A 27,510-nucleotide genomic window follows, 5' to 3' on the forward strand; every position below is an offset into this window, starting at 1 on the left:
ACGTGTATTAGGCGCTGGGGTAAAGACAAGATAATCAGGTCCCTCAGTCTAAGCAGGAGGGAGAACAGGAATCGAATCCCCTTTTTGCAGATGAGGGAACTGAGGCCCAGAGAAGCAAAGTGACTTGCCCAAGATCACACAGCAGACAGGGATGAGGACCCGAGGCCCGACTCCTGGGCCTGTACTCTTTCCACTAGGTCATACTGTTTCCCAACCTACAGCACAGACAGTTTATTCTAGACTTCTCTAAGAGATGGAACTCAATTTCTTACCTGTCCCCAAGCATACAAGTTGTTGTGCGTCTGAGATGGGTTCACTTTGGACAGCAGGAATCGAGCCTTAAAAAAAAACAAAAAAAACCCACTCGTGACATAAAGACCACCACCACACTAACATTACTTTACAAAGGGCGTAGACAGTCTGCTTCAAGTTAACCCATCCACAAGCCCCATGAGTATAATTCTTCATTTTGGCTAGCTCGCTGTGGGAAGGGAATGTGTCTATTATTATATTCTACGCTCCCAAATGCTTGGTACAGTGCTTTGCATAGGGAAAGCGCTCCGCACATACGATTGAATGAAATACTGTTTCTTCATATTCCCTGCAGCACAAAGCTCAAGGGCTTGAGGACTTGCTATGGAGCCCGCCTACGTAAAGGGTATTTTAATCCCAGAATCATAAAGACACATATAGATCTATGTCTCGCACTGTCTTTTTCATCAGAGTAAGGATGGTTTTCTGAAAATAGCCCAGTAAGCTCACTTTTCTAATCAAGCAGAATCTACCGAGTATTTTACTGTGCGCGGAGCACTGGTCTGAACGCTTGGCAAAGCACAGTACGGGGGACAATGTGGCTCCTCTTTGCTTCTATATAAAGTAGAGGAACGAGGCCTTACCTGACTGCCCCCGTGCTCGGTGTTTATGTAGCGTGGCATCGGGAATCGCGTCTGCAGGATCTCCTGAGCGTCATCCAATGGGGCCTGCAGAAGATGCTTGAAGTTTTCATACTCGGGCATGTCTTGGTAGCCGGATTTCCGCCACTGAGCTATCGTCTGCACAGAGAAAAATCCGAGTTGAACCCCACAACCGACTCAGCTGGGTTATCATGGAAAATGCTGGCATTCCAGTGAGAACATTCAATGGTGACGGCGAAAACCCAAGGGCCCTAACGGGGAAATAGAGAGAGTCTTGGGGTCCAATTTCTGCAATTTACCACTCCTGAAAGAAACCGTTCCATACGTTGGGTTAAAGAACCAAGATTTGCTCCTTTCAGGTAGGGTGGGAAGTGAGGGAGCTTGAGTCTAACTAGTTAGGCTGCGGGTAACCACAGAAGATGGAGGGAGTGTGGGAATGATGGACAGCCCTAAACATCCTGAGTTGACCAAAAAGACAGGAGACAATGACTAAGATCAGGTGTTTCCCCTCAAACTTCTTACTCATTATTCCCAGGATTCATTTATTCAGTCACATTTACTGAGCACCTACTGTGTGCAGAGAACTGTACAAAGTGCTTGGCAGAGTACAATACAACAATAAACACATTCCCTGCCCATTATGAGCTTAGAGTCTGGGGTCGGAGGGAAGGACAGGAGACGGACAACAATACGAATAAAGAAATGACAGATATGTACATAAGTGCTGTGGGGCTGGGCGGGGGGAAGAGCAAAGGGAGCAAGTTGGGGCGATGCAGAAGGGAGTGGGAGGTGAGGTAAGGGGAGGGGGGCGAGTCTGGGAAGACCTCGTGGAGGAGATGTGCTTTCGATAAGGCCTTGAAGGGGAGAAGAGTAATTGTCTGTTAGATTTGAGGAGGGAGGGGGTTCCAGGCAAGAGGCAGACATAGGAGGGGGGTGGGTGACGAGATAGGTGAGATGGAGGCGCTGTGACAAGGCTGGAAAGAGGAGCGAGGTGGACGGGCTGGGTTTTAGAAGAGTAGCAAAGTGAGGTAGGGAGGGGCAAGGTGCTTTAAAGCCAATGATGAGGGGTGACATGTCCTGAACGTTTCTGTAGAAAAATGATCCAGACAGCAGAGAAGTAAGGACAGGAGTGGGGAAGAGACAGGAGGCTGGGAGGTCAGCAAGGAGGCCGATGCTGCAATCCCAGCGGGATAGGATGAGTGACTGTATTAACGTGGCAGCAGTTGGGATGGAGAGGAAAGGGCGGATTTTAACTGTGCCGTGAAGGTGGGACCGACAGGATTTAGTGAGGAATTGAATATGTGGGTAGGATGACAGAGAGGAGTCAGATAACGCCAAGGTTACGGGCTTGTTAGACAGGAAGGATGGAGGTGCCGTCTACAGTGACGGGAGAGTCAGGGGGAGGGCGGGGTTTGGGTGGGAAGATAAGGAGCTCTGTTTTGGACATGTTAAGCTTGAAGTGAGGGGAGGACATCCAAGTAGAGACGTCCTGAAGGCGAGAGGAGATGAGAGACTGCAGAGAGGGAGAGAGATCGGGGCTGGAGATGTAGATTTGGGTACAATCGCATAGAGGTGATAGCTGAAGTCACGGGAGTGCGTTCTCTAAAGGAGTGGGTGTAGCTGGAGAATAGAAGGGGACCCAGAAATGAGCCTTGAGGGACCCCCACAGTTAGGGGGTGGGAGGCAGAGGAGGAACCCACGAAGGAGACGGAAAGACAAAAGGAGAACCAGGAGAGGCCGGAGTCAGTGAAGCCAAGTCGGACATCTCCAGGAGAAGGGGCTGGTCCAGGCTGCCAGAGGCAACCGAGAGGCCGAGGAGTATTTGGACGGAGTAGAGGCCTCGTTGGATCTGGCAAGAAGGAGATCGCTGGTGACCTCTGAGAGGGCGGTTTCTGGGAGGTGAAGGGGATGGAGGCCAGACTGGGGGAGGTCAAGGAGAGAATCGGAGGAGAAGAATTTGAGACAGCGGGTGTAGATGACTCACTCGAGGAGAGGAACGGTAGGAGGAAGATGGAGTGATAAACAGGAGGGAGCTGTGGGGTCAAGGGAGGGTTTATTAGGATAGGGAAGACACGGGCTTGTTTGAAACTAGCGGAGAAGAAGCCACTGGAGAGCAAACAGTTGAAGACGGCTGTTAGGGAGGGAAGACTTTCCAAAGTCCTAAAGAAGCCAAGATGCTAAGCTCAGGACTTGAGTGGCAGGCTCCAATTTCAGGTCATTCCAACAGTGAAAACAGCGCAGGATGATGCTGTCTTAATAATAATAATAATGATAATAATGGTGTTTGTTAAGCACTTACTATATGCCACGCACTGTTCTAAGCGCTGGGGAAGATGATACAAGGTTATCAGGTTGTCCCAGGTGGGGCTCGCAGTCTGAATCCCTATTTTACAGATAGGGTAACTGAGGCACAGAGAAGTGAAGTGACTTGCCCAAAGTCCCACCACTGACAAGTGGTGAAGCCGGGATTAGAACCCACGACCTCAGACTCCCAAGCCCGAGCTCTTTCCACTAAGCCACTCTGCTTCCCCTAAACCCTGCCTCTTTGGGAAGGTGCATTCGGGTGCACAAACTGGTGAAATGGAAACTCTGGGCAAACGGCTGCCTCGAGGCTCCCCGGACAGACCGCGTCAGGAGGAGGCTGGCGCAGGGAAGGGGGGTAGGAAATGTGTCTGCTTATTGTTATATTGGACTCTCCCATGCTCTTAGTACAGTGCTCTGCACACAGTAAGCGCTCAATAAATCTAACTGGGATTTCCTGGGAAGGACTTCTGGCCTCCCTCCCGTGGTTTGGCCTGCTTCTTTACTAACTCCGCTGTCTGGGCTGAGGGGGACCCGTCCGCCTGGGTCCCCGCTGGGCCCCCGCCCCCCCCGGCCGAGCTCCAGCCGCAGCTGCTGGCAGGAACCGGAGCTGTAGAGCGGAGCGGGGAGAAGGTGAAAGCACTTTCTCCCATAAAAAGCTTCAGCGGAGTCCTGCGCGGGGCGAGCAGTAACAGAGGCGGGAACCCAGGTAGCTTCCCGGTTCCTAATAACTTCTCTGGGGAACTCTGAAGGTCGCGTAGTCTCACGACTGCCAACTATTCATCTGCCTCTTTTCCTCCAAATCCCCGTAGTTCTCAGAAGCTGACGTGGGGAGACTACGTTAGGAAGACTGTCCAGAGGTAACCCCGAACGCAACGCTCATTTTGAAATTGTACACTGCCGAATGGTCGATTCCAAGCGCTTAGTCCAGTGCTCTGCACATAGTAAGCGCTCAATAAATACTATTGAATGAATGAATGAAATGGTAAGCCAAAGGACGGAAACCGGAGTAGAGCACAGGGTTCCGCTGCTGACTGAAAAGTTCAGCTCTAAAAGCAGTGTGGCCTATTGGATAGAGCACGGGCCTGGGACTCAGAAGGGCCTGGGTTTTAATCCTGGCTCCGCCTCTTCTCTGCTGGGTGACCCTGGACAAGTCACTTCACTTCTCTGGCCCTCGGCTGCCTCATCTGAAAACCGGGGATCAAGACCGTGAGTCCTACGTGGGACGGGGACTGTGGCCATATCTGATGATGAGAAGCAGCGTGGGCCAGTGGAAAGAGCCCGGGCTTGGGAGTCAGAGATCATGGGTTCTAATCCTGGTTCTGCCACTTGTCAGCGGTGTGACCTTGGGCAAGTCACTTCACTTCTCGGTGCCTCAGTTCCCTCATCTGTCAGATGGGGATGAAGACTGTGAGCCCTACGTGGGACAACCTGATTACCCTGTATCTACCCCAGTTCTTAGAACAGTGCTTGGCACACAGCAAGCGCTTAAATACCAACATTATTATTATTTTCTGTGCCTCAGTTCCCTCCTCTGTAAAATGAGGATTGAGACTGTGAGCCCCATGGGGGACAACCTGATTACCTTGTATCTCTCCCAGAGTTTAGAACAGTGCGTGGCATACAGTAAACACTTAAATACCATTATAATTATCTACCCCGGTGTTTAGAACAGTGCTTGGCACATAATATGCACCTAACAGGTACCATTATTATTGTTATTACTCCCTAGAAACAGCGTGGCTCAGTGGAAAGAGCGTGGGCTTGGGAGTCAGAGGTCATGGGTTCTAATCCCGGCTCTGCCGCGAGTCAGCTGTGTGACCTTGGGCAAGTCACTTAACTTCTCTGTGCCTCAGTTACCTCATCTGTCAAATGGGGATTAAAAAAACTGTGAGCCCCACGTGGGACAACCTGATCACCTGGTATCCCCCAGCGTTTAGAACAGTGCTTTGCACATAGTAAGCGCTTAACAAATACCACGATTATTATATCTATCTTCGCTCAGCCACAGGAAGCCCAACTTTGGGGCAGAAAAGGATCTCTGACGCCGTGGCTGGAGTCCAGCAGGCCAACGGCATTCAGGGAACAACGGGCTCCGGCGTCAGGGAGCAGGTGAGCAAAAACTGCCTTCCTCACCTTCGGGCGTTGGGAAGCTCGTCCGGGAAGTTGGGAAGTCCGGATCTAAGGGTGTATCTACCCCAGGCCTTAGAACAGTGCTCAGCACATACTAACCGCTTAACAAATACCATAATTATTATTATTGTTAAGGCAGCCCTGCCTGACAATGGGGAACAGCCCAGGGTCCGTTCCCTCCCAGCTGTTTCGATTCACTGCTTTCCTTGTTGTCTCTGCCAAAGTTACCGCATTACCTCCTTCTCTGTGAGTTTGTCACTAGTCTCCCGGTTGCTCCTTCCTCTTAAATTAGCTTCCTATTTTTAGATCAGAAGCCTCCTGCGGGCCAGAGATTACACCTGAATGATGATCTTTTTGGGTACCTTTCCCCGAAGAATGGAATTCAATGGTCTGTAAATGTCACAAATCATTCTCCCCGTGTTCCCTCCTCTTAAATTAGCTTCCGATTTTTAGATCGGGAGCCTCCTGCGGGCCAGAGACTAGACCTGATGATCTTTCTTTGTACTTTTCCCCAAAGAATGGAATTCAGTGGTCTGTAAATGTCACAAATCCTTAGACAATAATGACTTGTTAATGTTAACTTTAACGTTAACAATAATGTTAACGGTGTCTCATTATCAGGGATGCCCTGACTCCACTCTAAACAAAGCTCAAGAGTCCTAGGTGGTGAGAAATCAGTGGGTTACAATGGGTCTCTTAAAATTTCCATTAAGTACAACTGTCCTCGAATGCGGTCATTAAGTACCAAGGCGCTTCCCCGCTCAGCTTCCCTCTAGACTTTACGCTCGTTGTGGGCAGGGAATGTCTCTCCCCCAAAGGGTTCCCTAACTCCATCATACTGTACCCTCCCAAGCGCTCTTTAAGGTGCCCTTTACACAATAAGCACTCGGTAAATACGATCGAATGACTGACTAAGGGTCTCGGAGCTAAGGCTGAGCACGGGAACACAACTCGGGCATACTTGATAAATACTCCTTACCTCACCAAGGTAGATGACGATTTGGAAGAAAGTATCCATCAGCAGAATTCGGTCTGCAAGAATGCTGCTGCTGTCCAAAAGCACCGGCTGAGAACGTCAGAGAGGGAGACGGAAAAGGAGGAGGTTACTAGAGAGGCTTTAACAGTTGGGCCCGATAATCCCAAAGTTACTTCCTGAGAGCGTGGCCCTTGGGGAGGAGCACCAACTCTGACAAGCGTCTAGGGAACCAATTCGTGAACTGCTAAAGAGATCGGGCCTTAGGGAGACGCAGATCATTATCTGCCTCAGTGAACTCCAAGCTCAGCTCCGGATACTTTAAAGATTGTGTTATTTGACAATCTCAGCTCAGTTCACTTCAAGGTCTGGGAGAACAACCTCCAATTTCTGTCTCTATTAGTTCCACATCTCAGTCTCGTAGATAAACTCTTTCCCGCTAATCAGAAATAACTCCTGATCGTTTTCCACGCAGAAGAACAAGGAGGTCTGCTCTAGCGGCAAAGTAAAATAGTCTGCCCGCACCTAACCGTAACCCCCTCCCTCTCCTACCCTTACTCAGTTTCCCGCCCCTAATCTGTCTCTCCATTTTGTTACATGTTTCAAACGGCAAGAAACTCACTTTCTTTCCCGCTCCCACTAATTCTGAATTAGAACGGTTGATTTAAAAGTTTGGAAAGAGAGTATTTTTTTTTAATTGCTCCTTCAGAATGTTTACCTTCCCTGGATTTTTTTGGGCCATCTCAAGAAATGCTACTCAAAGTCGGGCGCCAGGACATCGCAAACTGAAAGGGCCTGACTTTAGGCACCCACAAGAAGTGAATTCAGAAGCGGGAAATATTTTCCATCCAACCCGAAGACCACAACAGTGAGACAGAGTTTTCCAGGGGCATGAGAGCGGACCAAAGCATCGTCCGGAGCCCGGAACGCGGAGCCTTACCTCAGGGGGACCGTGGAAGGAGTAAGAGTAGAGGATCGGTTGGATCATGATGAGGGACTGAGTCAGGTCTTGCCGGGCAAAATGGTGTCTGTAGTAAGACGACTCGTCTGGGCTGTTGTTAAATACTTGCAGAAACGGAGATCTTCGCAGATGGAACATAAACTGCACACACAGAGACGGAGGAGCATCCATAATACACACAAGAGGGAACTCCTCAGAAACGACGACGTGGCGCTGATTTCCCAGCACCTGTCTCCGGGAGCCACCGTCGTTGCCCACTAGCTCGAGCGCTCGCTAGAGTGAAGGCACCCAGGGACGTGTGGGTCAGCGGTGTAATAACTGAGGACGGAGGGCGACGCCAGGGTCCGCAATCTCCGGGGCCCCTCCTGAGATCTCAAAGGTACGGCCACTACGGGAGATGCTGAAGTCACGCTCCGGATATTCTACTGGGAGGGAACTGTGAACGTGCATGGGAATGTCTTGCTTGCTTTTGCCACTTGCTATTACTGCTCTCTCTTCCTCCTGTGCATGACAGAGGGTATGTTGAGGGGACGACTGGAGGTATTTCAGGCGTAACGGTACGCAGTGTGCCCTAAATGGAAAGGGCATGGGCCTGGGGAAGTCAGAGGACCTGGGTTCTAATCCCAGCTCTGCCGCTGGTCTGCTGTGTGACCTTGGGTAAGTCACTTTACTTCTCTGGACCTCAGTTCCCGCCTGTAAAATTCATTCAATAGTATTTATTGAGCACTGACTATGTGCAGAGCACTGTACTAAGTCCTTGGAATGTACAATTCGGCAACAGATAGAGACAATCCCCACCCAATGATGGGCTCACAGTCTAACCAACAGTCTAAAATGGGGATTAAGACTCTCGGCATTTAACAAAGGGCCTGGCACATAGTAAGTGCTAACCAATACCATTAAAAAAAAAAATCGGAAACCCTTAAAACCCACTAGTCCACAGTGGTGGATTTTGGTAGTTTCCAGTATCTCGGTTCCCCAAACCCACAGAACCAACCTTTCAAAGCCTTTAAAACAGAGGAAAGACTCACAATAGTACCTCTTCCACCCCATTACACTTCGAACCCCAACGGGAAGCCCGTTCCTTACCTGAGGATATAAAGAAAACGAATCCGAGAGCCTAAAGGAATTGGGATCGTCTTTGTTGTACTGTCCAAACTTCTGACACTGTTGGAAGAATACCGGTACACGACAGTTGATGTCAGTCTCACCGACAAGGCAACATCTGCCATAAATAAGGCTGGGTGACATCGTCCGAGAAAAAAACGGGACTGATTGGTTGATCACTGAGCTCCTGGACAGGAGGGGGACTACTCCTAAGCACACTTACCAGTCGGATAAGTTGCCTGTCCAGCCACCGAAGTACGTCGGGGCCCTCCTCGGACTCAGCTCTGAAGACGCCAAGTCGGGCCATTAACACCGCGGCTGCTTCCTGGTCAAACGCCGCTTCTATGTGCTGAAGCTGACTCTGTGCATCTGCCCAACTACGATAAACAATAAAAATGAGGCGTGCCCCGGAGGACAGTTCACAAGGGGAAAGTGATAAAGACGCCCAACTTTCATTTGAGAACAGTAGACGGGAATGAGTATACCGCTTTTGAATCAAAATATTTCACAGGCATCCTCTGGCCTCCCAATGTTTCTGAAAGGACGCTCTCTCCGTTTTTTGACAAGTGGTGGAGGCTGGAGGAAGTTAAGTAACTTGCCCAAATTCCCACGGGTCTCCTGCCTCTCAATCCAGAGTTCCTTCTGCTACACGCTGCCAGAAGCAGCGTGGCTCAGTGGAAAGAGCCCGGGCTTTGGAGTCCGAGGTCATGAGTTCAAATCCCAGCTCTGCCACTTGTCAGCTGTGTGACTGTGGGCAAGTCACTTCACTTCTCTGGGCCTCAGTTCCCTCATCTGGAAAATGGGGATGAAGACTGTGAGCCCCACGTGGGCCAACCTGATTCCCCTCTGTCTACCCCAGTGCTTAGAACAGTGCTCTGCACATAGTAAGCGCTTAACAAATACCAACATTATTACAATAGTTGGGCAAACGTCGAAAAAGTATTCCAGCTCCTCCCAAGTTATAACAATCCATGCTTTCTGCAGGAGTCGTGTGGTGACAATTCTACTTTCTCTGCTCATTGTGGACAGGGAATGTATAATAATTAACGATCGTAATTATGGCACTTGTTAAGCACTATGTGCCACACAATATTCTAAGCGCTGGGGTAGGTGCCAGGTTGGGCACAGTCCCTGTCCCGCATGGGGCTCACACTCTTAATCCCCACTTTACAGATGATGGAACTGAGGCACAGGGAAATGAGGTGACTTGCCCAAGGTCACCCGGCAGACAAATGGTGGGGTCAGGATCAGAACCTAGGTCCTTCTGACTCCCAGGCCCGTGTTCTAGCCACTAAGCCACACTTCCATCTCTGTTATATTGCACGCTCCCAAGTGCTTCGAACAGCGCTCTGCACACAGTAAGCGTTCCATAAATACGACTGATCGATTAGGCATTTTCTCTTCACTCTAAATCTGCAACAGTCTCCGTCATCTCTTTTACATGACAGATTGGAGAAGGAAAGATGGCAGAGGATACTTAGTAAAATGAACACGGTGAATTAATGCACATGAGAATCTCTCTCCACAGAAACAGCCAAATGCCTAGCACAACAGAAAAGCAACTTGGGAAATCCTCACTTTCTGGCAATTGTGGTCACGCGGATGCGTCTTTGGGTGCTGGAATGTTGATACTGAGTCACGAACTGAATTGCTCCTCTGCCTCCCTGAGGTATCGGGGCATTGTGCTGCAAACAGAATTTTGACAGGATTAGGAAGAGACCCCCAATCCAAGACCCCCAAAGTCCAACTGCATTTTCCGCAAAAATACAGACACATTTCAACTTAGTAGCCTGAGAGAGATCATTAAAGGGCAGGCTTCCAATTGGCCAGGTCATCTAAGTGTTCTAGACTTCGCTTCCCCTCCCACATTCTAGATTGACTTTAGTAACGGTAATAATAATTAGGGTATTTGTTAAGCACTTACTATGTGCCAAGCACTGAACTAAGCGCTGGGGTGGATACAAGCAAATCGGGTTGGACGCCTCCTCTGGAGGCATTGTCTGGGTATTTCTGGGGCATTATGTGCAAACACAATCACCAGTCAAGCCTCAATCTTGCTAATCCGTCAACAGGATTTGAATACCTACTCTATGCAAAGGACTAGGCCCCCCTTTTCCTCAGCTCACCCTCCCCCCAGCATCGCCCCGACTCGCTCCCTCTGCTCTACCCCCGACTCCACAGCACTTGTGTATATATGTACATATCTATAATTCTACCTATATTGATGCCTGTTTGCTTGTTTTGATGTTTTTATATCTATAATTCTATTTATATTGATGCCTCTTTGTTTTGATTTCTGTCTCCCCCACTTCTAGACCGTAAGGTGTGGGCAGGGACTGTAGTAATGAACTGCAGTAATGAACTGTACTCTCCGAAGCACTTAGTACAGTGCTCTGCACACAGGAAGCGCTCAGTAAAAACGACTGAACGAACGACTACATGACTGTATTGAGCACTTAGGAGAGTACAAAAAAGATTATAAGATATGGATTCTTGCCTGTGGGGAAATGGTAGTATAATGGGGGTAGACCGACAATAAAATCAACTACAGGTAGGAGGAAGTAACAGAGTAAAAAATGTAGATATAACTGTTTAGTTGGTGCATGTACGCTAATGAAAAATTAATTTCCATGGGTTCTGTAGGCAACAGGCCCAAAGTGATTTTCCAGGTCCATGAGTTGGTTGTGAGCAGTCAACGGAATTTACTGAGGGCCTAGAGTGCAGAGGACTGTACTAAGCACTTGGAAGCAAACACCAGAAGCCAAAACCCTGTCCCTGCCTTCAAAGGGCTTACAATCCAACTAGATGCTGGCCCAGTTTCAACTTGGACTTACGCAAGTTTTGAAAAGGCATCAGTCTTCCAATGATCCTTACAATCACTACCCACAGAGAAGGTGAGAACAGTTCACTTTTCTACGTTGTACTTACACTAAGCACGAAAAAGCCACTTCGGGAAAGTGGGAACAGAACTAGGGTCAGGGAAAACTAGTGGAGTTTCTTTGGTGTTGGTTTACCGGAAGCGAGGTCAGAGTGAACACTAAACATTTCTACACTGAGCTTGGGAAGCACGATAGAAAACAACAGACTGACCTGATTCACTACTTCAAAATAGAGGCCAAGTGTAGATGAAGGGTCCATACTGCAGATTTTCCACTGACTTGTACCACCAATACCAAATTCCTGGGATTGAGAAAAGGAGAAATGAAAGTTAAAAAGCAGTACGGAGAGTCAACCTCGAGGAAAAAAGGTCATGTTTCCCTCTGAGCCCTCTCCCCCTCAAGTAAACAAACACCTGAATGGTCACGAGTTGAGGGAAAGAGGTGCGACGACAGCAAAGCTCAGTCAGGCCTTTCAGTGGGCCAATAACTTGGATCCATTGCCTTTGGGGTCACTGGAATGGTGCCTGTGAAACTGTGACCCCAGACATGTAGACGGAGCAAGAAATCAAATCCAAGACAACCGAAAAGTTGGGGAAAGGGATTTTTGTACTACTTGCTTTGTGGATTTCTCTTCATTTTCTTCTGAACTGATATGGAAAAGGGCAGAAAGGTCAGAGAAACGGTTTACAGGCCTAGGAATTCTTCTGAACAAGTACTGGCACAATGAACTCTCTACTGGCATATTTGAGGCTACCAACGGGCCCACTGCAGGGGCAGGATTAGAACCCAGGTCTTCCTGACCTCCAAGCCCGTGCTCTCTCCACTAGGCCACGCTGCTTCTCTGAGCACCTGGATGATTTAGTTCCTCGGGGACTGAAGCACAGCAAACAGATTGAGGGGGTCAGGCACTTCCCGTAGGGCAGGATCTAAATAATGTCCAATGCATTGACACAACAAGGCAGAATTGTTCAAACCTCTGAGTTAGAAAAACTACCATCTTACTTACGTTTTCAGACACACACGGTCCTTTTACATTTAGGGATATACAGGGCCCAATAGCGCCGGCAATCTTCAGTTCTCTGGAGGTCTGAAATGTAGAAAAATGAATTCTGAAGACCAAAATTTGTCAAAAAACACTTTGCTCCCATTACTTTAACCAACTGAAGTGGGAGAAAGAGAAAACCCAGCAGCACAGATTTTCAACCAAGGTTTAGTCTTCTGTACAGACTTTTTTCAGGGCCACTGTGAAGTGATCAAAATCTTGGGTCCAAATCCTTCGCTGGGCCTTGTGATGGCTAAGTGGAGAAGATTCTCCACACTGTACACCTGTTAACTGAGCTTTGGGCAGGGGAAGGGCAAGGCAAAAATGGGCAGAGCTTGGCTTCTTGGAGGTCTTTCCAACCCCTCTGAGAAACTCTCAGATCAAAACCCCTTGGGGAACAGGGCCAAAGAGGTGTGAATGAAAACAATTCCCCCTCAGAGTTGCCACGTAGAATGTAAAACGAAGAGAACCCCAATAGCAGCAGCAGCAGAAGCGAAGGCCCCACACACAACGAAGGTAAGTCTCCCCTGACCACAGAGAGGCACAGGGACGAGTTGAACGCTGCCCAAGGAGCAGCAGAAAGGAAAAGGCATTAAAGGGGATCTCTGTGACAAAGAACCTGAAGCCAGGAGGGGAAAACACCCAGAGCCACCCGTAACCACTTCTACACAGAAATACTGAAACACCCCTATCCGGAAAGACGTGGATAAGTATATCCACAGACATTTAGTGACTCAGACAGCCACGAAGACAGAAGAATAAAGGGAAATACGAACAGAGAGAGAGAGATAGACCTAAGAGACAGAGGATTTGCACTCCCGCCCCCACTATATTACAATCTCCTCGAAAGCAAGAATAGGATCCAAGAATAGAATCCGAGTCCTCTGACTCCCAGGCCTACGTTCTTTCCACCAGGTCATGTTGGTTCAAACCCACTATGACAGTTTCATTTTGTTTGGGTTATTCATTTATGTCATCTCTCCTCCCTTTCACCATTTTTGGGTTATTCATTTATGTCATTTCTCCTCCCTTTCACCATTCTCAGGGAAAGATCAAAACATTTTACATAGCGCAGTGGTTGCTTCGTTGATCTTACCTTCACTTCCAAAATACCTCCAAATGCCATTCGAAAATCGCCATTATAATCTTTGCTAAAAACTCTCTGGAATGTCTGTTTGAAGAGAGATGTATTGAAGGAATCGCCCATCACCATGTGACCTCTAAAAGGTGGAAAAAATTAAATAAAAAAGGTAGAGCATCTTTACAATCTTCGTCAATATTTCGGAATTTAAAATAAATAGTTACTTTTTCAAAAGAGGAAACAGCGCTCCAAGTATGTGTATTATTATCCCCACCAAATGAAATTAAACTTTCAATTCCTTTACCAATAGCCATCAGGTTTATGTTTAGAAAAGCCCCCAGCGACCCTCTAAGTAATGGGACCCTCTAATTGCTCAGAACCCTTATCACACTACTCATGTTTTGGATGCTTAAATTTCTACCTTGTGGGAAATTCTGCAGTGCTCGCTACATTCCACTGGACTTCCCTGAACAATGGCAATCCATTATGATTACGGATTCGTCAAATAGGGAATGAATCAAAGGAAAAAGCGGGAGTTACGTGTCCACAGCTGTGAGATTTTACTCTAGAAATATTCACTGACTGCCCCCAAATGAAAGTCGGAATTTGAAAAAATAATACAATGAAACAAAGATCAGAATTCAATCTGCCAAAAATGAAGGAAGAGGCGTAAGGCTGGGGCAATGGGGAGTCAGTAATAAACTGAGGATGGAAATAGCTGGAGGAGGGAGAAAGGAGGTAGAGATGGAAGAGGAAGAAGGAAGGCGGGTGATGGGAGAGAAGTTGGTTTCAGGGATTTTGCAATTTAAAGCTGCCTATTTTTCTTCTTCTTTTAATCTTTGGGAGCACACGAAAGACTCCGTGCCCCGCCAATCACTCTGAGGGCCGCTTCCCTGAGGACTGAGTGCTCTGTAAATACCATCGAAGGCAAAAGAACTGACTTTGACAATTATGGCGGCATCTCTCCTCTGAGAAACTTCCGAATTCATCAGATTTTGGTATCATCCAAAGTCCTAGAGACAAATATTCAAGAATCGGGGTACACAGATGACTGTACCCCACAAGCACACACCCCCAAGATGGGCAAATGATCGTCAATCCAATTCTGCAGACCTCAGCCGCTCACGTCCAGTGGCTTACGGCTGCCTGGCAGATAGATGGAATTATGGAAAAATGCTCATTTGCCGTTTCTGTTGGGGGAGCTTGCGTTTCCTCTTCCTCGGGGCTGTGGTTAAATTCGAGAAGAGCTCCTTACGGGTGTCTTCGCACCCAGGGGCTTGATGTTTAGCTATCTTGATCGTTTGGAGGCTGATTCACAACACTTAGCTCTGATAGTGGGAACTAGAGGAGGAGCAGAGGATGGTCTGTCTGGATTCCACTCCTCTTCACGGCTAACTGTGATCTGCACATTCTTGGGTTTCCCATGCCACGCGATAATAGGGTCCGTTAGAGACGACTGGCCAGAGAGACTAAAGAAGCTGCCGGGATGGTTTAAGCGTGGCAGATGGGACAGGTGAAAGCGAGAGGACCCGTGACACAATCAGCCAAAGTCGCAGCTGGTGAGTCTGTCATTACCATCTGGCCCGATGATTTTCTCCTAACTCTCGCGTTAAAATAGCCCGCTATAATTTATCAGATGTTGGTGCTTCTGGGATGAGTTTAGTTTGTATGGCACTTTCATTTTGCCAGCTAAAAGCACAATATATATTGTACATCTTCTGCAGGTGAGCAACTCTTAAAACAACCTAAAGTAATAACAGGGGATAGATGAGCACAAGTTGGGGGTTTTTTTAAAACTAAAGTATTTGGAACCACTGAAAAGGTATAAAATACTTTCCAGGACAAGTTTCTCCCTGAACCTCATTCCCACAGATGCCCCACACCACAAAATGGCCATGCCCACGAACAAGTCAGTGCAGTGAGAGAGTCAGTGCTATTACTGAGTCAGTAAACTGAAAAAGTCAGCGAAAAAGAGAAGCTGGGGGGCTTGGGAGGCAGCCAAGAAAAAGCGAATCCTCAACCAAAAAGACCATGGTAGGGAAGGTATGACAATTGACCCACAAAACTTAATCTTCCTGGTCCTTAATGAAAGAAAAAAAAAAAAACAGTCAAAGCAGCAGGATTCCCTTTTAACTAGACTGCGTAGCTCTACTGAAACGGTCGATTAAGCTATTTCTCATCCCTGCCTGAGCAGATATTCTCTGTCACACTGCTCAAGTTAAACATACCCAGTTTGGTTTGCACAGCATTTCATCTCCAGGAGACCAGTCTGATCAAGGGCGCACGCGTAAATATCAATGCAGTGACCGTTGATGGCAGTACGATTAGCAAGCATCTCATAGTGCTGTGAAGAGAGAGAAGTTGCTTTAAGACACCGTTTGCCAACAGAGACATTTTTCGGTATTTACAACTTCACCTACTGGTGAAATCTGCCAATATTTGTCATTGACTATGAAAAACTGTTGACATCCATATCCCTGAAGCATAACTCACGGTACTTTCTCTCAGACATCTTCAGGTATTGTATTACTCATGGTTCAGATAAGGGATAAAGTCCCGTAGCAGGGACCGTCAATGGGCTATGGCCCTGGCAGCTGCACGGACCCAGCCAAACGGCTCTATGAGCCACTGGCCACTGATCTCCGAGCATAAAAAGAGACTTCCAACAACCACATGCAGCCCAGAGCCTTCCTGGGAACACGGTGACATTGCACAGTGACGCCCCAACTTGCATTCTTCATTCCCCTCAGGTTAGTCTACTCAGTCTAGCTCATTCTCATTTCTCCCACCTCTGCTCTTTTCCTCAAGTCCTTACCCCTGTCCGGACTCTCCTCCCACTGCTCTTCCCATCTTCTAAGCCCATCACCCCGGGGAAGGCCTTCTTTAACCAATCTCTCATTCCCCTGCGTAATATCCTTGAGCATTCTGCACCAACTACATACCTGTATCCACGCAACCACCTGTAAGACTTTTGTACAGATCTTACAAGCTCTATGACAATCTCAGACACACGTGAACACACAAACACACACGCCGCCGCCAACTCACCCGCATCCTGACTCTGGCCTGGGATGTCCTCCCTCCACAAATTGGACAATTACTCTCTCCCACTCTCCAAAGCTTTAATGAAGCCACATCTCCTCCAAGAGGCCTCCTTTCCTCTTCTCCCACTCCTTTCTGCATCACCCTGACTTGTTCCCTTTAGTCAACCCCCCGTTTCAACCCCACAGCCACTTACGTACATACCTGTCATTTATTTATACTAATATCTGTCTCCCCCTCTAGACTGTAAGCTCGTTGTAGGTAAGGAATGTGCCTACATATTGTGATACTGTGCTCACCCAAGCGCTTAGTATAGTGCCCTGCACAGTAAGCGCTCAATAAATATGACTGACTGAATATCCATTTTTTCCTTCTTCCTCCTACTTGTAAATTATATGTCAATGCTCCCCACTAGATTGTACACTTTTGTACCGATCTTACATTCTCTCTGTCACGTGCACAAAAATTATCCACTTTTCCTTCTTCCTCCTACTGATAAATTATATGTGATGGTCTCCCCCACTAGACTATAAACTCCTTGAAGATCTGGATAGGGTCTATTTACTCTAATGTACTCTCTCCAGCGCTTAGTACAGTGCTCTGCACACAGAAGGGGCCTGATAACTACTGCCATTTGACTGATTGATTGTAGTCACCGGAAAAAGAGCCTCGCAACTTCTCCTACCAAAAAACCCACTCTGAGTTCGGCAGCTTCCCCTACTCGGGAAGTGGGTCTCGATTTGGATGATGGCTCACTTACGCCACAACCTACACCCGAGCCTACCCCCTTCCTTTTCCATTTTTGGGGAACGCTTGCTATATCCACATTCGGGCAGGATTAACGTTATCTTTTTAACATCATATTTAAACAGATTCCCCCTTCGCTCCCTCTGAAACACCGCTGTTACCTCAGCATTTCCGTTCCTACCTTAGTAGCTTTCTTTGTGAAACGTGCATTGTCCTTCTCGATGTCGTGCCAGGAGCGAATGGGAACCTTCAATTCGTCGCCAACTACCATGCCCGGTCCCTGGGTGGGCGGTCCTCCGGTAAACAACATGATCCTGGCCCCCGTATTTGGGAACGTGCCCTAAGAACATGAGATAATCTGACTTTAGATTGCGGAGACGATCGATTTCCCCAGAAATGGTGAAAGTAGACACTCCCTTGCCATTTACAAAGAAGGCTTCCCTTTACCCAGCCCAAGCTTCCTAATACTGTGATCGATTTATTACCAGTTTTTCAGTCTCAAAAAAAGAGCTAGTTAGGCTGTGCATTAGAACTCTGTGTGGCTTCGAGCTTCTTCCATCTCAGAATTTAAAGCAGTGCGGGGTCCCAGGTGATTCGGGTGACTCCAGCAGCCCAGGTTTGCCTAAAGTTTCCCTCGCTCTACATTGTCAGCTCGTTGGGCGCAGGGAACGTGTCCGCCAACTCCGTTGTACTGCATTCTCCCAAGTGCTCAGTACGGTGCGCCACACCCAACAAGTGCTCAACAAATACCACTGACTGACTGATTAGGATTTGGGGCATCCTCAGGAGATAAGACACCTGAGTGGCAGGCACTCCCAAAGGCAAATAATAATAATAATAGTACTCGTTAAACGCTTACTACGTGCCAGGCCCTGTTCTGAGCGCTGGGGTAGAAACAAGATAGCTGGGTTGGACACGGTCCCTGTCCCACATAGGGCTCACGGTCTTAATCCCCATTTTACTGATGAGGTAGCTGAGGCCAAGAGAAGTGAAGGGAGTTGCCTGAGGTCACAGAGCAGGCAAGTGGCGGAGCCGGGATTAGAACCCAGCTCTGTGCTCTATCCACTAGGCCACCTTGCTTCTCTGTGCAGCTGCACAGGGGCCCATCTGGTCCATGACATCCAGACACCGAGGGCAATTCGGGCCACCCATGGTGTCCACGACTGTTCCCGGTGGGTTTCTTGAAATGGAACTGGCCTGGGCAGCTGGGTAGACTGTAAGCCCGTCAATGGGCAGGGATGGTACTTATCCGTTGCCGAACTGAACATTGCTCTGCACATACTAAGCGCTCAATAAATACCACTGAATGAATGAATCCACTGGGGATGCTGGATATTACCTCAGAAAGGTACGCAGCCACTCGCTTGAGGTTGAGATGTGGCCGGAGCCGCCCAGAAGCCACAAGTGCGGTCACCCCGCCTCGTAAAGGGCTCCGCTCCCATGGGGCCAAGAGGCTCACAGCGGGGGCAGGGGGCAACAATCCGTCTACCACATAACCCCACGGTCAGTACAGAGGGTTTTCTCACTGGGTGACCCAGCCTGGTCTCTCCCTAGCACCCGTGGGGCTGACAACCACAGGGTGCCTTCACCGCAGAGTCCCACGAGTCAGGGATGTGAGCCTCCGTTGTGGACAGGAGAAGAAAGGGACACTTTTGCTGGCTGAAAATCTAATTTCACACTAACTAGAACATTCTTCACCTAAAACCAGCCTCTTGGCCTACGGCTACAAAACGGTTAGAAATCCTGCAACCCGTTAACTTTTATAGTCCAGAGAAAACACCCAGCGATAAAGAACGAATTGGTGAAAGCAGAACATTTAAAGCTCAACTGTCATCCGACGGCCGACATCAGGTCTTTCTTACTTATTCTTTATCGGTATCTGTCAAGTGTTTACTGTGTGCCAGGCACTGTACTAAGCACCGGGGTGTACATACAAGTCGATCAGGTTGGACACAGTCCGTGGCCCACACGGGGCCTCAGTCTTATAATCCCCATTTTACAGATGAGGTAGCTGAGGAGCAGACAAGTGAAGTGGCGGTCCCACAGCAGACGCGTGGCGGAGCCGGTATTAGAAGCCAGTTCCTTCTGACTTCCAAACCCGTGCTCTACAGCAGTCAACGAGTGTTTTCAAAAGCAGGATTAATGAAGGTATCACTTCCAAATAAGACCCAAAGCGATGGCATTCTGGATCAGACCAGTGGTTCTCAAAGTCTCGTATCCTGTCTTTAATAGAAGCAACGGGACACTTGAGGAACATAAGGAGATGGGTGCTCTCCACCCTTGTGATTTGGGATGGCCCACTAACCACAGAATTTCTACCTTTCTTACTAATAACACACTGAGGACCAAATACCTATTAATTTATTCAGTCCTTTCTGGTACATTTCTAGTGGTAACAAATACCTTATGCTTACAGAACACAGAGTGAATATACAGACAATCCACCGAAAAATCCCTAAAAATTTAGACTGGACCTAAGTCTAAAAAGGGAAGCAGCGTGACCTACTGGGGAAAGAATATTGGCCTGGGAGTCAGAGGACCCGCGTTCTAATCCTGGCTCCATCACTTGCCTGCAGTGTGACCATGGGCAAGTCACTTCTCTTCTCTGGGCCTTGGTTACCTCATCTGTAAAATGGGGATTAAATCCTACTCCTTCCTACTTAATAATAATAATGATGATGATGGTATTTGCTAAGCGCTTACTATGTGCAGAGCACTGTTCTAAGTGCTGGGGTAGATACAGGGTAATCAGATTGTCCCATGGGGGCTCACATTTTTTCATCCCCATTTTTACAGATGAGGGAACTGAGGCCCACAGAAGTGAAGTGACCTATCCAAGGTCACACAGCAGACATGTGGTGGAGTCAGGATTCGAACCCACGACCTCCGACACCCAAGCCTGTGCTCTTTCCACTAAGCCATGCTACTTAGACTGTGAGCCTTGCCAGGGACTGTGTCCAACCTGACTGCCTCGTATCTACTGCCGCATTTAGTACAGGGGCACATGGTAAGTGCTTAACAAGTACAATTTACAAGTACATAGAAGCAGCGTGGCTCAGTGGAAAGAGCACGGGCTTTGGAGTCAGAGGTCATGAGTTCGAATCCCAGCTCTGCCACTTGCCAGCTGTGTGACTGTGGGCAAGTCACTTAGCTTCTCTGTGCCTCAGTTACCTCATCTGTAAAATGGGGATTAAGACTGTGAGCCCCACGTGGGACATCCTGATTCCCCTGTGTCTACCCCAGCGCTTAGAACAGTGCTCGGCACATAGTAATCGCTTAACAAATACCAACATTATTATTACAATTTTCAAAAATAAAAACAAAAAATAACCACTTTTGACAATCATTTACATGGTCACAGCAAAAAAACAAGATTCACCTCCAGTAAGCCGACGGCAATCGACAAAGCAACCCCCGTGGATCGCAAGGGTCTTTTCCCTTGAGTTACCGGCCAAGGGTCCCTCTGTAGTTCTCCAAGAAGATCCGTCAGGTTCATGTCAATCTTATGGATGGGCTGCAGAAACCTGTACATTTTAAGGGAGCAAAAATCATCTCACTGGTTTGAGGAAACCAGTCTGGAAGGCTAAATGCCTAGTTATTGTTATTCAAAGCACTCCCAACGAAAGCACAAACGATTTTGGGTCTTGCCTCTCCGAAGTGTTTCCATGAAATGTCAGCCCTTATTTGTGAAATTTTATTAGGGGAAGCGCACTCATCTGCCGAGTACGTGAGTGTGTCCTAATGCCAAAAAGCCGAACAGAATAAAAACCTTGGTTGAGTTTCATCTGATTAAAAGAACGCCTTTCAGAATATTCAAAGGAAATCCAGCCAGGACGACTCAGAGGTGAACGTAAGCAGTACTATACTGCATGAGACCAATAGCCCAGTCCAACGTTAGCACAGAGGACACTAAGTTACCCACCCTCAGCCTCAAATGACCTTTCTAGATTCCCATTTCCCTTTGTTATCCACTCAGACTTCTCATTGACAAATTTAACTGAATCCATCTCAAGTCCACACGCCTAGGGCGCTGGGCTTAATTCCAGAGGTAAGCATCTTATCAGATTTCATTTGGGGAAGGTACGTGGCGTTCGTACATAATGTGTGTGTAGGGGTGGGGGTGTATTCTTGGAGAACCTTGGGCTAAGGGGAAATCACTGTAGAGTAGCCATTAATTCAATGGGAATTAATGGATTGGAGATAAATGGTTCGAAAGTATTGCCGTGACTGACATTTCGGTGCAGATTCCTTTAATACCGGGATATTGTTAGGTAAAGTGGCACGATCATAAAGTACTCTACAGATCTGGTTCAGTAAGACCGTGGAAGAGGCTGGGATATGTAGAAGCATCAGGAGCACACCCTTACTTCCTAAACCAAATCGATTTCTGTCAACTTGTGAATCCGTATTTATCAGAACGAACTCCCGTTCCGGAAAGACTGTTCCCCAGTTTTTCAAGCCCATTACAACCAGTCAACAAAATCACATTCTGGTGGAACTGGGTGTAGTTCTTTGATTTTGAGATTATTAGAGAGGTTGCCTCCCCAGCTGAACATTCTTTTAGAAAACAAGCGCTTAATACAGTGCTTTGCACCCAGTAAGCGCTCGATAAATACGACCGAATGAAAACAAAACTGGAGGTTAAAAGACATTATTCACATCTCCAAAATTCATTTCCAGGAATTTCTCAGAGCGGTTCACGTCTGTCTAGAGAAGGGAGGACTTCAGAACCAACTCTGACTTGGCCAAGCAATCCGCCTCCTCGCTCCGCGAGCCAGACCACCGCCCTACCTGCTTGAAATGAAAGGCTGGTCCTGGGGTGGAGCAGGCCGGGACTGTTGGACAGGCACGGCTGGTTTGGAGAGGCCCAACATATCCTACGGAAACAAGAGGGATGTCTGGCTTAATCCCGAAATGGACGCCGGCAACAAACAAAAATGAACGGACGGATACGGAAGACGGCGCTCGTTGGATCGCACCGAGGCGCACCTGGATCTGCTTTGCCGTGAGATCCTTGGTCCCTCGGAAGACGTAGCTTTTGGAGATCCCCTCGCAGCTCAGTTCGTGAACCTGGACCATCCTTCCGAAGGTGATCAGCCCCACCAGGGCGTTTGGTGGCAACAGACTCAGGGACATCTGCAGAGACTCCTTTAGAGCCTGTAAGTCCTCCTCCTCCAGACAAGTGTCGACGACGTAGAGGAAGATCAGAGGGGGCTGAGCGCCTCGCTTAAGAGGAAAGAGAGAGGGTGGAAGATTTGGTTCACGAAACAAAGCCCGACGGTTCTCTGATGACACGGGGTCATGTTCTTGAAGAATCTCACGTTACGGGAAACCTCGCGTTAGGAGACTGGTGCTTTGCCAGATGCCACGCCGAAACCACTCCAACCCTTCTTCACGTTCACGTTCTTACTCTGCCTAGGACTCCCTTCTCGCTTCATATCTGAAAGACCACAACCCTCCTCATCTTTTAAGCCCTTCTAATCTCCCCCGGTTACTTCCCCCACGACTGCCACTTAAGCGCCAACTATGCCCTTGGGTACTTATATTCAGTAGTATTTATTGAGCGCTTACTATGTGCAGAGCACTGTACTAGGCGCATGGCATGCACAGTGTAGCAACAGAATGTGGCAAGCACCCTTTTAAGCGCTGGGGTTGATACAAGGTAAGCAGGTTGTCCCACGTAGGGTTCGCAGTCTTCATTCCCATTTGACAGATGAGGTAACTGAGGCACAGCGAAGTGACCTGCCCAAGGTCACTCAGATGACAAGCGGCGGAGCCGGGATTAGAACCTATGACCTCTGACTCCCAAGCCCAGGCTCTTTCCACTGAGCCACGTTGCTTCTCTGTGGTTACTTATAACCACTCATAACACTTCTGCTCATATCTGACATACCCTATGACTTAGGCACTAACACAAATACTCCTTATCTTCCCTCCCAAGCCCCGTCCTCTTCCTGACTTCCCTATCACCGTGGAAGTTATGACCATCCTTCCCGTCTCTCAGGCCCGCGACCTCGGTGTCATCCTTGACCCGTCTCTCGTTCACCCCACACATCCAATCCGTCACTAAGGCCTGCCGGTCTCACCTTTATAATATCGCCGAGCTCCGCCCTTTCCTCTCCACCCAAACGGCTATCTTACCGGTACGGGCTCTCGTAATAGCCCAGCTGGATTACTGTGTCAGCCTTCTCTCTGATCTCCCTTCCTCCCGTCTCTCCCCGCTCCAGTCTATTTCTATTCTTCATTCCGCTGCCCGGCTCATCTTCCTGCAGAAACGCCCTGGGCATGTCACTCCTCTTCTTAAACACCTCCAGTGGTTGCCCATCGACCTCCGCACGAAACAAAAACTTCTCACTCTAGGCTTCGAGGGTCTCCATCACCTCGCCCCCTCCTACCTCTCCTCCCTTTTCTCTTTCTACCGCCCACCCCGCACGCTCCGCTCCTCTGCCGCCCACCTCCTCACCGTCCCCCGTTCTCGCCTATCCCGCCGTCGACCCCCGGGCCACGTCCTCCCGCTGTCCTGGAATGGCCCCCCTCCTTACCTCCGCCAAACTGACTCTCTTCCTCTCTTCAAAGCCCTGAGAGCTCACCTCCTCCAAGAGGCCTTCCCAGACTGAGCTTCCCCTTTTCCCTCTGCTGCGCCTCTGCCCCCCTTTCACCTCCCCTCAGCTAAGCCCCTTATGCCCCCCTTTCCCTCTGCTCCTCCCCCTCTCCCTTCCCTCGGCACTGTGCTCATCCGCTCATTTGGGTATATTTTTATTACCCTATTTATTTTGTTAATGAGATATACACCCCCTTGATTCTATTTATTGCTACTGTTTTCGTCTGTCTCCCCCGATTAGACTGTGAGCCCACCATTGGGCAGCGACTGTCTCTATCTGTTGCCGAATTGTACATTCCAAATGCTTAATACAGTGCTCTGCACATAGTAAGCCCTCAATAAATACTACTGAATGAAATACATTTAATAATAATAATACTAATAATCATCATGATATTTGTTAATACCATATGCCAAGCACTACACTAAGCACTGCGGTAAATGCAATACAATCATATCAGACACAGTCCCCGGCCTTCATGGGGCTTACAGTTGAAGAAAGTGTGAGAGCAGACTTTAAATCCCTGTTTTACAGGTGAGGAAACTGAGACCCAGAGAAGCTAAGTGACTTGCCCAGGGTCACAAACCAGGCAAGTGGCAGAGTTGGGATTAGAATCCAGGTCCCCTGCCTCATGGGCCTGCGCTTCACCCAAGAGGCCAGGCTGTTACTCTTCCCATCCCTTTTCACCTCTTGCTACCTGTAAATTATTTTAGTGTCTGTCTTCCCCACCAGACTCTAAACTCAAGGGCAGGGTTCAAGTCTATTACGCTCCCAAGGCTGTACGAGCTTACGGTCCTTTAGACGGCAGCTCGTCGTGGGCAGGCAACAGGTCTACCAACTCCGTTTTACTCAAGTGCTTACTAAAGTGCTCTACAATCAATCAATGGTATTTACTGCACATTTACTTCGTGCAGAGCACTGTATTGAGCGCTTGGGAAAGTACAACACAACATAGTAGGCAGCGTGGCTCAGTGGAAAGAGCAGGGGCTTTGGAGTCAGAGGTCATGGGTTCGAATCCCGGCTCTGCCACTTGTCAGCTGTGTGACTGTGGGCAAGTCACTTCACTTCTCTGGGCCTCAGTGACCTCATCTGGAAAATGGGGATTAAGACTGTGAGCCCCACGTGGGACAACCTGATTCCCGTGTCTATCCCAGTGCTTAGAACAGTGCTCGGCACATAGTAAGCGCTTAACAAATACCAACATTATTATTACAATCAATGGTATTCATTGTGCATTTACTACGTGCAGAGCACTGTACTGAGCGCTTGGGAAAGTACAACACAACACAGTAGGCAGATATGTTCCCTGTCCACAATGAGCTTATAGTCTAAAGGGCGAGACAGATCCACAAAGCCCTCAGTAAATACACTTGACTGATTAAATAAAAGATAATGGGTACGACTCGAACAGGAAAATCACGAGGTCACAAGAATCCACTCTTCAGGAGGTCATGGGGAATGGTGAGGACTACTGTTCCTCTTAAGGAGGCTGAATTGGGCAATTTTTAATTTAGAAAGTCTTCCTTGTGGCCTACAGCTACATCCAACTCTTAGCAACAGGCATCCAACTACTCCAAAACAAGTCTGGGGTTTGCAGAGGAAATCTCAGGGTTTAGAAGACATTTAAACGAGTTTATTTAGTCACCCAATCTTGTAAACAGGTCAGAACCGTAAGCAGTTGTTTCTCTGTTCATAAAGGCGAGAAAGGAGTTTCTGGGGTGATTTGGCCAGAAACTGCCCTGGCTGGAGCGCTGAGGGTCTGAGGGCTATCTCCTCCACCTAATTATTGATCTGTTCTTCTTAAGGTTGTTGCTTTGATTGAAATATATTTTTTTGTCAAATTTACTGCTCCTCTTCTCCTGAACCCATCCCTGACCCTTTTAGATTTTAAGTCCCCTCGTGCTTCTCCCCAATATTTAGGGACAGTGCCTTTTCTCACTTTAAGCTCTCGCTACTATTACTGATCCATACTTAAAGGGATTGTCTTTCTCGATATTCCCTCAGGGAGCTGAAGATAGTTAACCAAACCGTATATTTAGTACCTCTGTTACAAACTCTCAAGCACCTAATGCGGGGTTCTGCCCAAGGAAGTGCTCTGTCCGTGCTGTTGTTGATGAGGGTGATGACGGCTACACAATATTTAGCAGACTAAAAATCTTAGTGGCAGCAAATGAATTAGGACAGAGAGTCACCGTTGGCCAGGTGAACTCAAGAAGGCCCGCTGCTTAGGTGTGGTCCTTCCGTTAGAGACTGAGGAAGACCTTAAGAAACGCCTCGCAATTTGATCCAAAATAGTTAAATACAAAAATCTCAAGTGTCAGAGAAAAGTTCAATCCTCCTTCCTCTAAAGGTCTGACTAGTGCAAAGTAAGGAAGTTGCTGGTTTCTACATTTAGGAGGAAGGCGAAAGAGGGCCATCTGAAAACGGTCACCGGTCCGTGGCGTGACACGCCTAGAGAACGTTGCAGATTGCGGAACCCAAATGGTGGATGATTAAACCTACTAATTAGGGTGAGGTTTTCCCCTTTCTCCCAGAGCCTTCCCAAAATCTTGGGTGTGGGATCCAGCTAGACGGACCCGGGCTTCCCTAAAACTATCCTATCTTCCACTGGCAGCCTGGGGTTGAAAGGGGAGGCCCGGTTCCAAACGTGCCGACGGGCAGGGCTCCGGGGGACCCCTCTCAACACCGTGTGGACTCCTGCTTTCCCTGCAGTCCTGCCTTTGGCCTGGAACATTCATTCATTCATTCAATAGTATTTATTGAGCACTTACTATGTGCAGAGCACTGTACTAAGCGCTTGGAAAGGACAAATCGGTAACAGACACAGTCCCTGCCCTTTGACGGGCTTACAGTCTAATCGGGGGAGACGGACAGACAAAAACAATAGCAATAAATAGAATCGAGGGGATGAACATCTCAGTAGAACAAGGGCAAATAAACAGAATCAAGGTGATGTACATCTCATTGACAAAATAAATAGGGTAATGAAAATATATACAGTTGAGCGGACGAGCACAGTGATGAGGGGAAGGGAGAGGGGGAGGAGCAGAGGGAAAGGGGGGAGCTCAGTCTGGGAAGGCCTCTTGGAGGAGGTGAGCTCTAAGTAGGGTTTTGAAGAGGTGAAGAAAATTAGTTTGGCGGAGGTGAGGAGGGAGGGCATTCCAGGGCCGCGGGAGGACGTGGCCCAGGGGTCGACGGCGGGATAGGTGAGAACGGGGGACGGTGAGGAGGTGGGCGGCGGAGGAGCGGAGCGTGCGGGGTGGGTGGTAGAAAGAGAGAAGGGAGGAGAGGTAGGAGGAACACCCTTCCCCCTCAGATCTGACAACTGCTCTCCCCCCCCATTTAAAGCCTTTTTAAAAGCACATCTCTTCCAAGAGGCCTTCCCGGTCTAAGCCTTCCCCTCTTCTTCTCCTTTGTGCATCGCGCTGACTTGCTACCTTTATTCATCCCCCCTCCCAGCACCACAGCACTTTTGTATCTGCCTCCCCCTCTAGATGGTAAGTCCGTTGTGGGCAGGGAATGTGTGTTTGTTGTTATACTGTCCTCTCCCAAGCGATGAGTACAGTGCTGGGCGCAGAGTAAGCGCTCGATAATACAAATGACTGACGTTATTCAGATGGAAGGTGGGCTAGATTTACTGTTTCTTTCTGGGATTCTGGGGAACCACAGGTTCTGTGATCCAATATCTAGGTAGGCCTTACCTCGAACCCACCCGGACATGGGAGAGG

At 48.4% G+C, this 27,510-nt stretch overlaps 1 protein-coding gene across 1 annotated transcript in view; it reads right to left on the bottom strand.

Annotated features, from left to right (window-relative positions):
• The window catches only part of SEC23B (SEC23 homolog B, COPII coat complex component), a 40,353-nt gene that overhangs the window by 1,608 nt on the left and 11,235 nt on the right, over window positions 1–27,510 (bottom strand). Inside the window, exons 5-19 of the mRNA XM_029067742.2 lie at window positions 22,170–22,406; window positions 21,972–22,057; window positions 20,560–20,704; window positions 17,362–17,520; window positions 15,620–15,735; window positions 13,407–13,530; window positions 12,275–12,355; window positions 11,480–11,569; window positions 9,968–10,074; window positions 8,613–8,766; window positions 8,372–8,449; window positions 7,262–7,423; window positions 6,328–6,414; window positions 897–1,052; window positions 273–338 (exon numbers count right to left, since the gene is read on the bottom strand). Coding sequence (XP_028923575.1) covers window positions 273–338; window positions 897–1,052; window positions 6,328–6,414; window positions 7,262–7,423; window positions 8,372–8,449; window positions 8,613–8,766; window positions 9,968–10,074; window positions 11,480–11,569; window positions 12,275–12,355; window positions 13,407–13,530; window positions 15,620–15,735; window positions 17,362–17,520; window positions 20,560–20,704; window positions 21,972–22,057; window positions 22,170–22,406 — 1,848 coding nt within the window. The remainder of the gene's footprint in view (window positions 1–272; window positions 339–896; window positions 1,053–6,327; window positions 6,415–7,261; window positions 7,424–8,371; window positions 8,450–8,612; window positions 8,767–9,967; window positions 10,075–11,479; window positions 11,570–12,274; window positions 12,356–13,406; window positions 13,531–15,619; window positions 15,736–17,361; window positions 17,521–20,559; window positions 20,705–21,971; window positions 22,058–22,169; window positions 22,407–27,510) is intronic.

The sequence above is a fragment of the Ornithorhynchus anatinus genome, chromosome 1 (genome assembly GCF_004115215.2).
Source record: "Ornithorhynchus anatinus isolate Pmale09 chromosome 1, mOrnAna1.pri.v4, whole genome shotgun sequence".
In the NCBI taxonomy this organism is placed as follows: Eukaryota; Metazoa; Chordata; class Mammalia; order Monotremata; family Ornithorhynchidae; genus Ornithorhynchus; species Ornithorhynchus anatinus.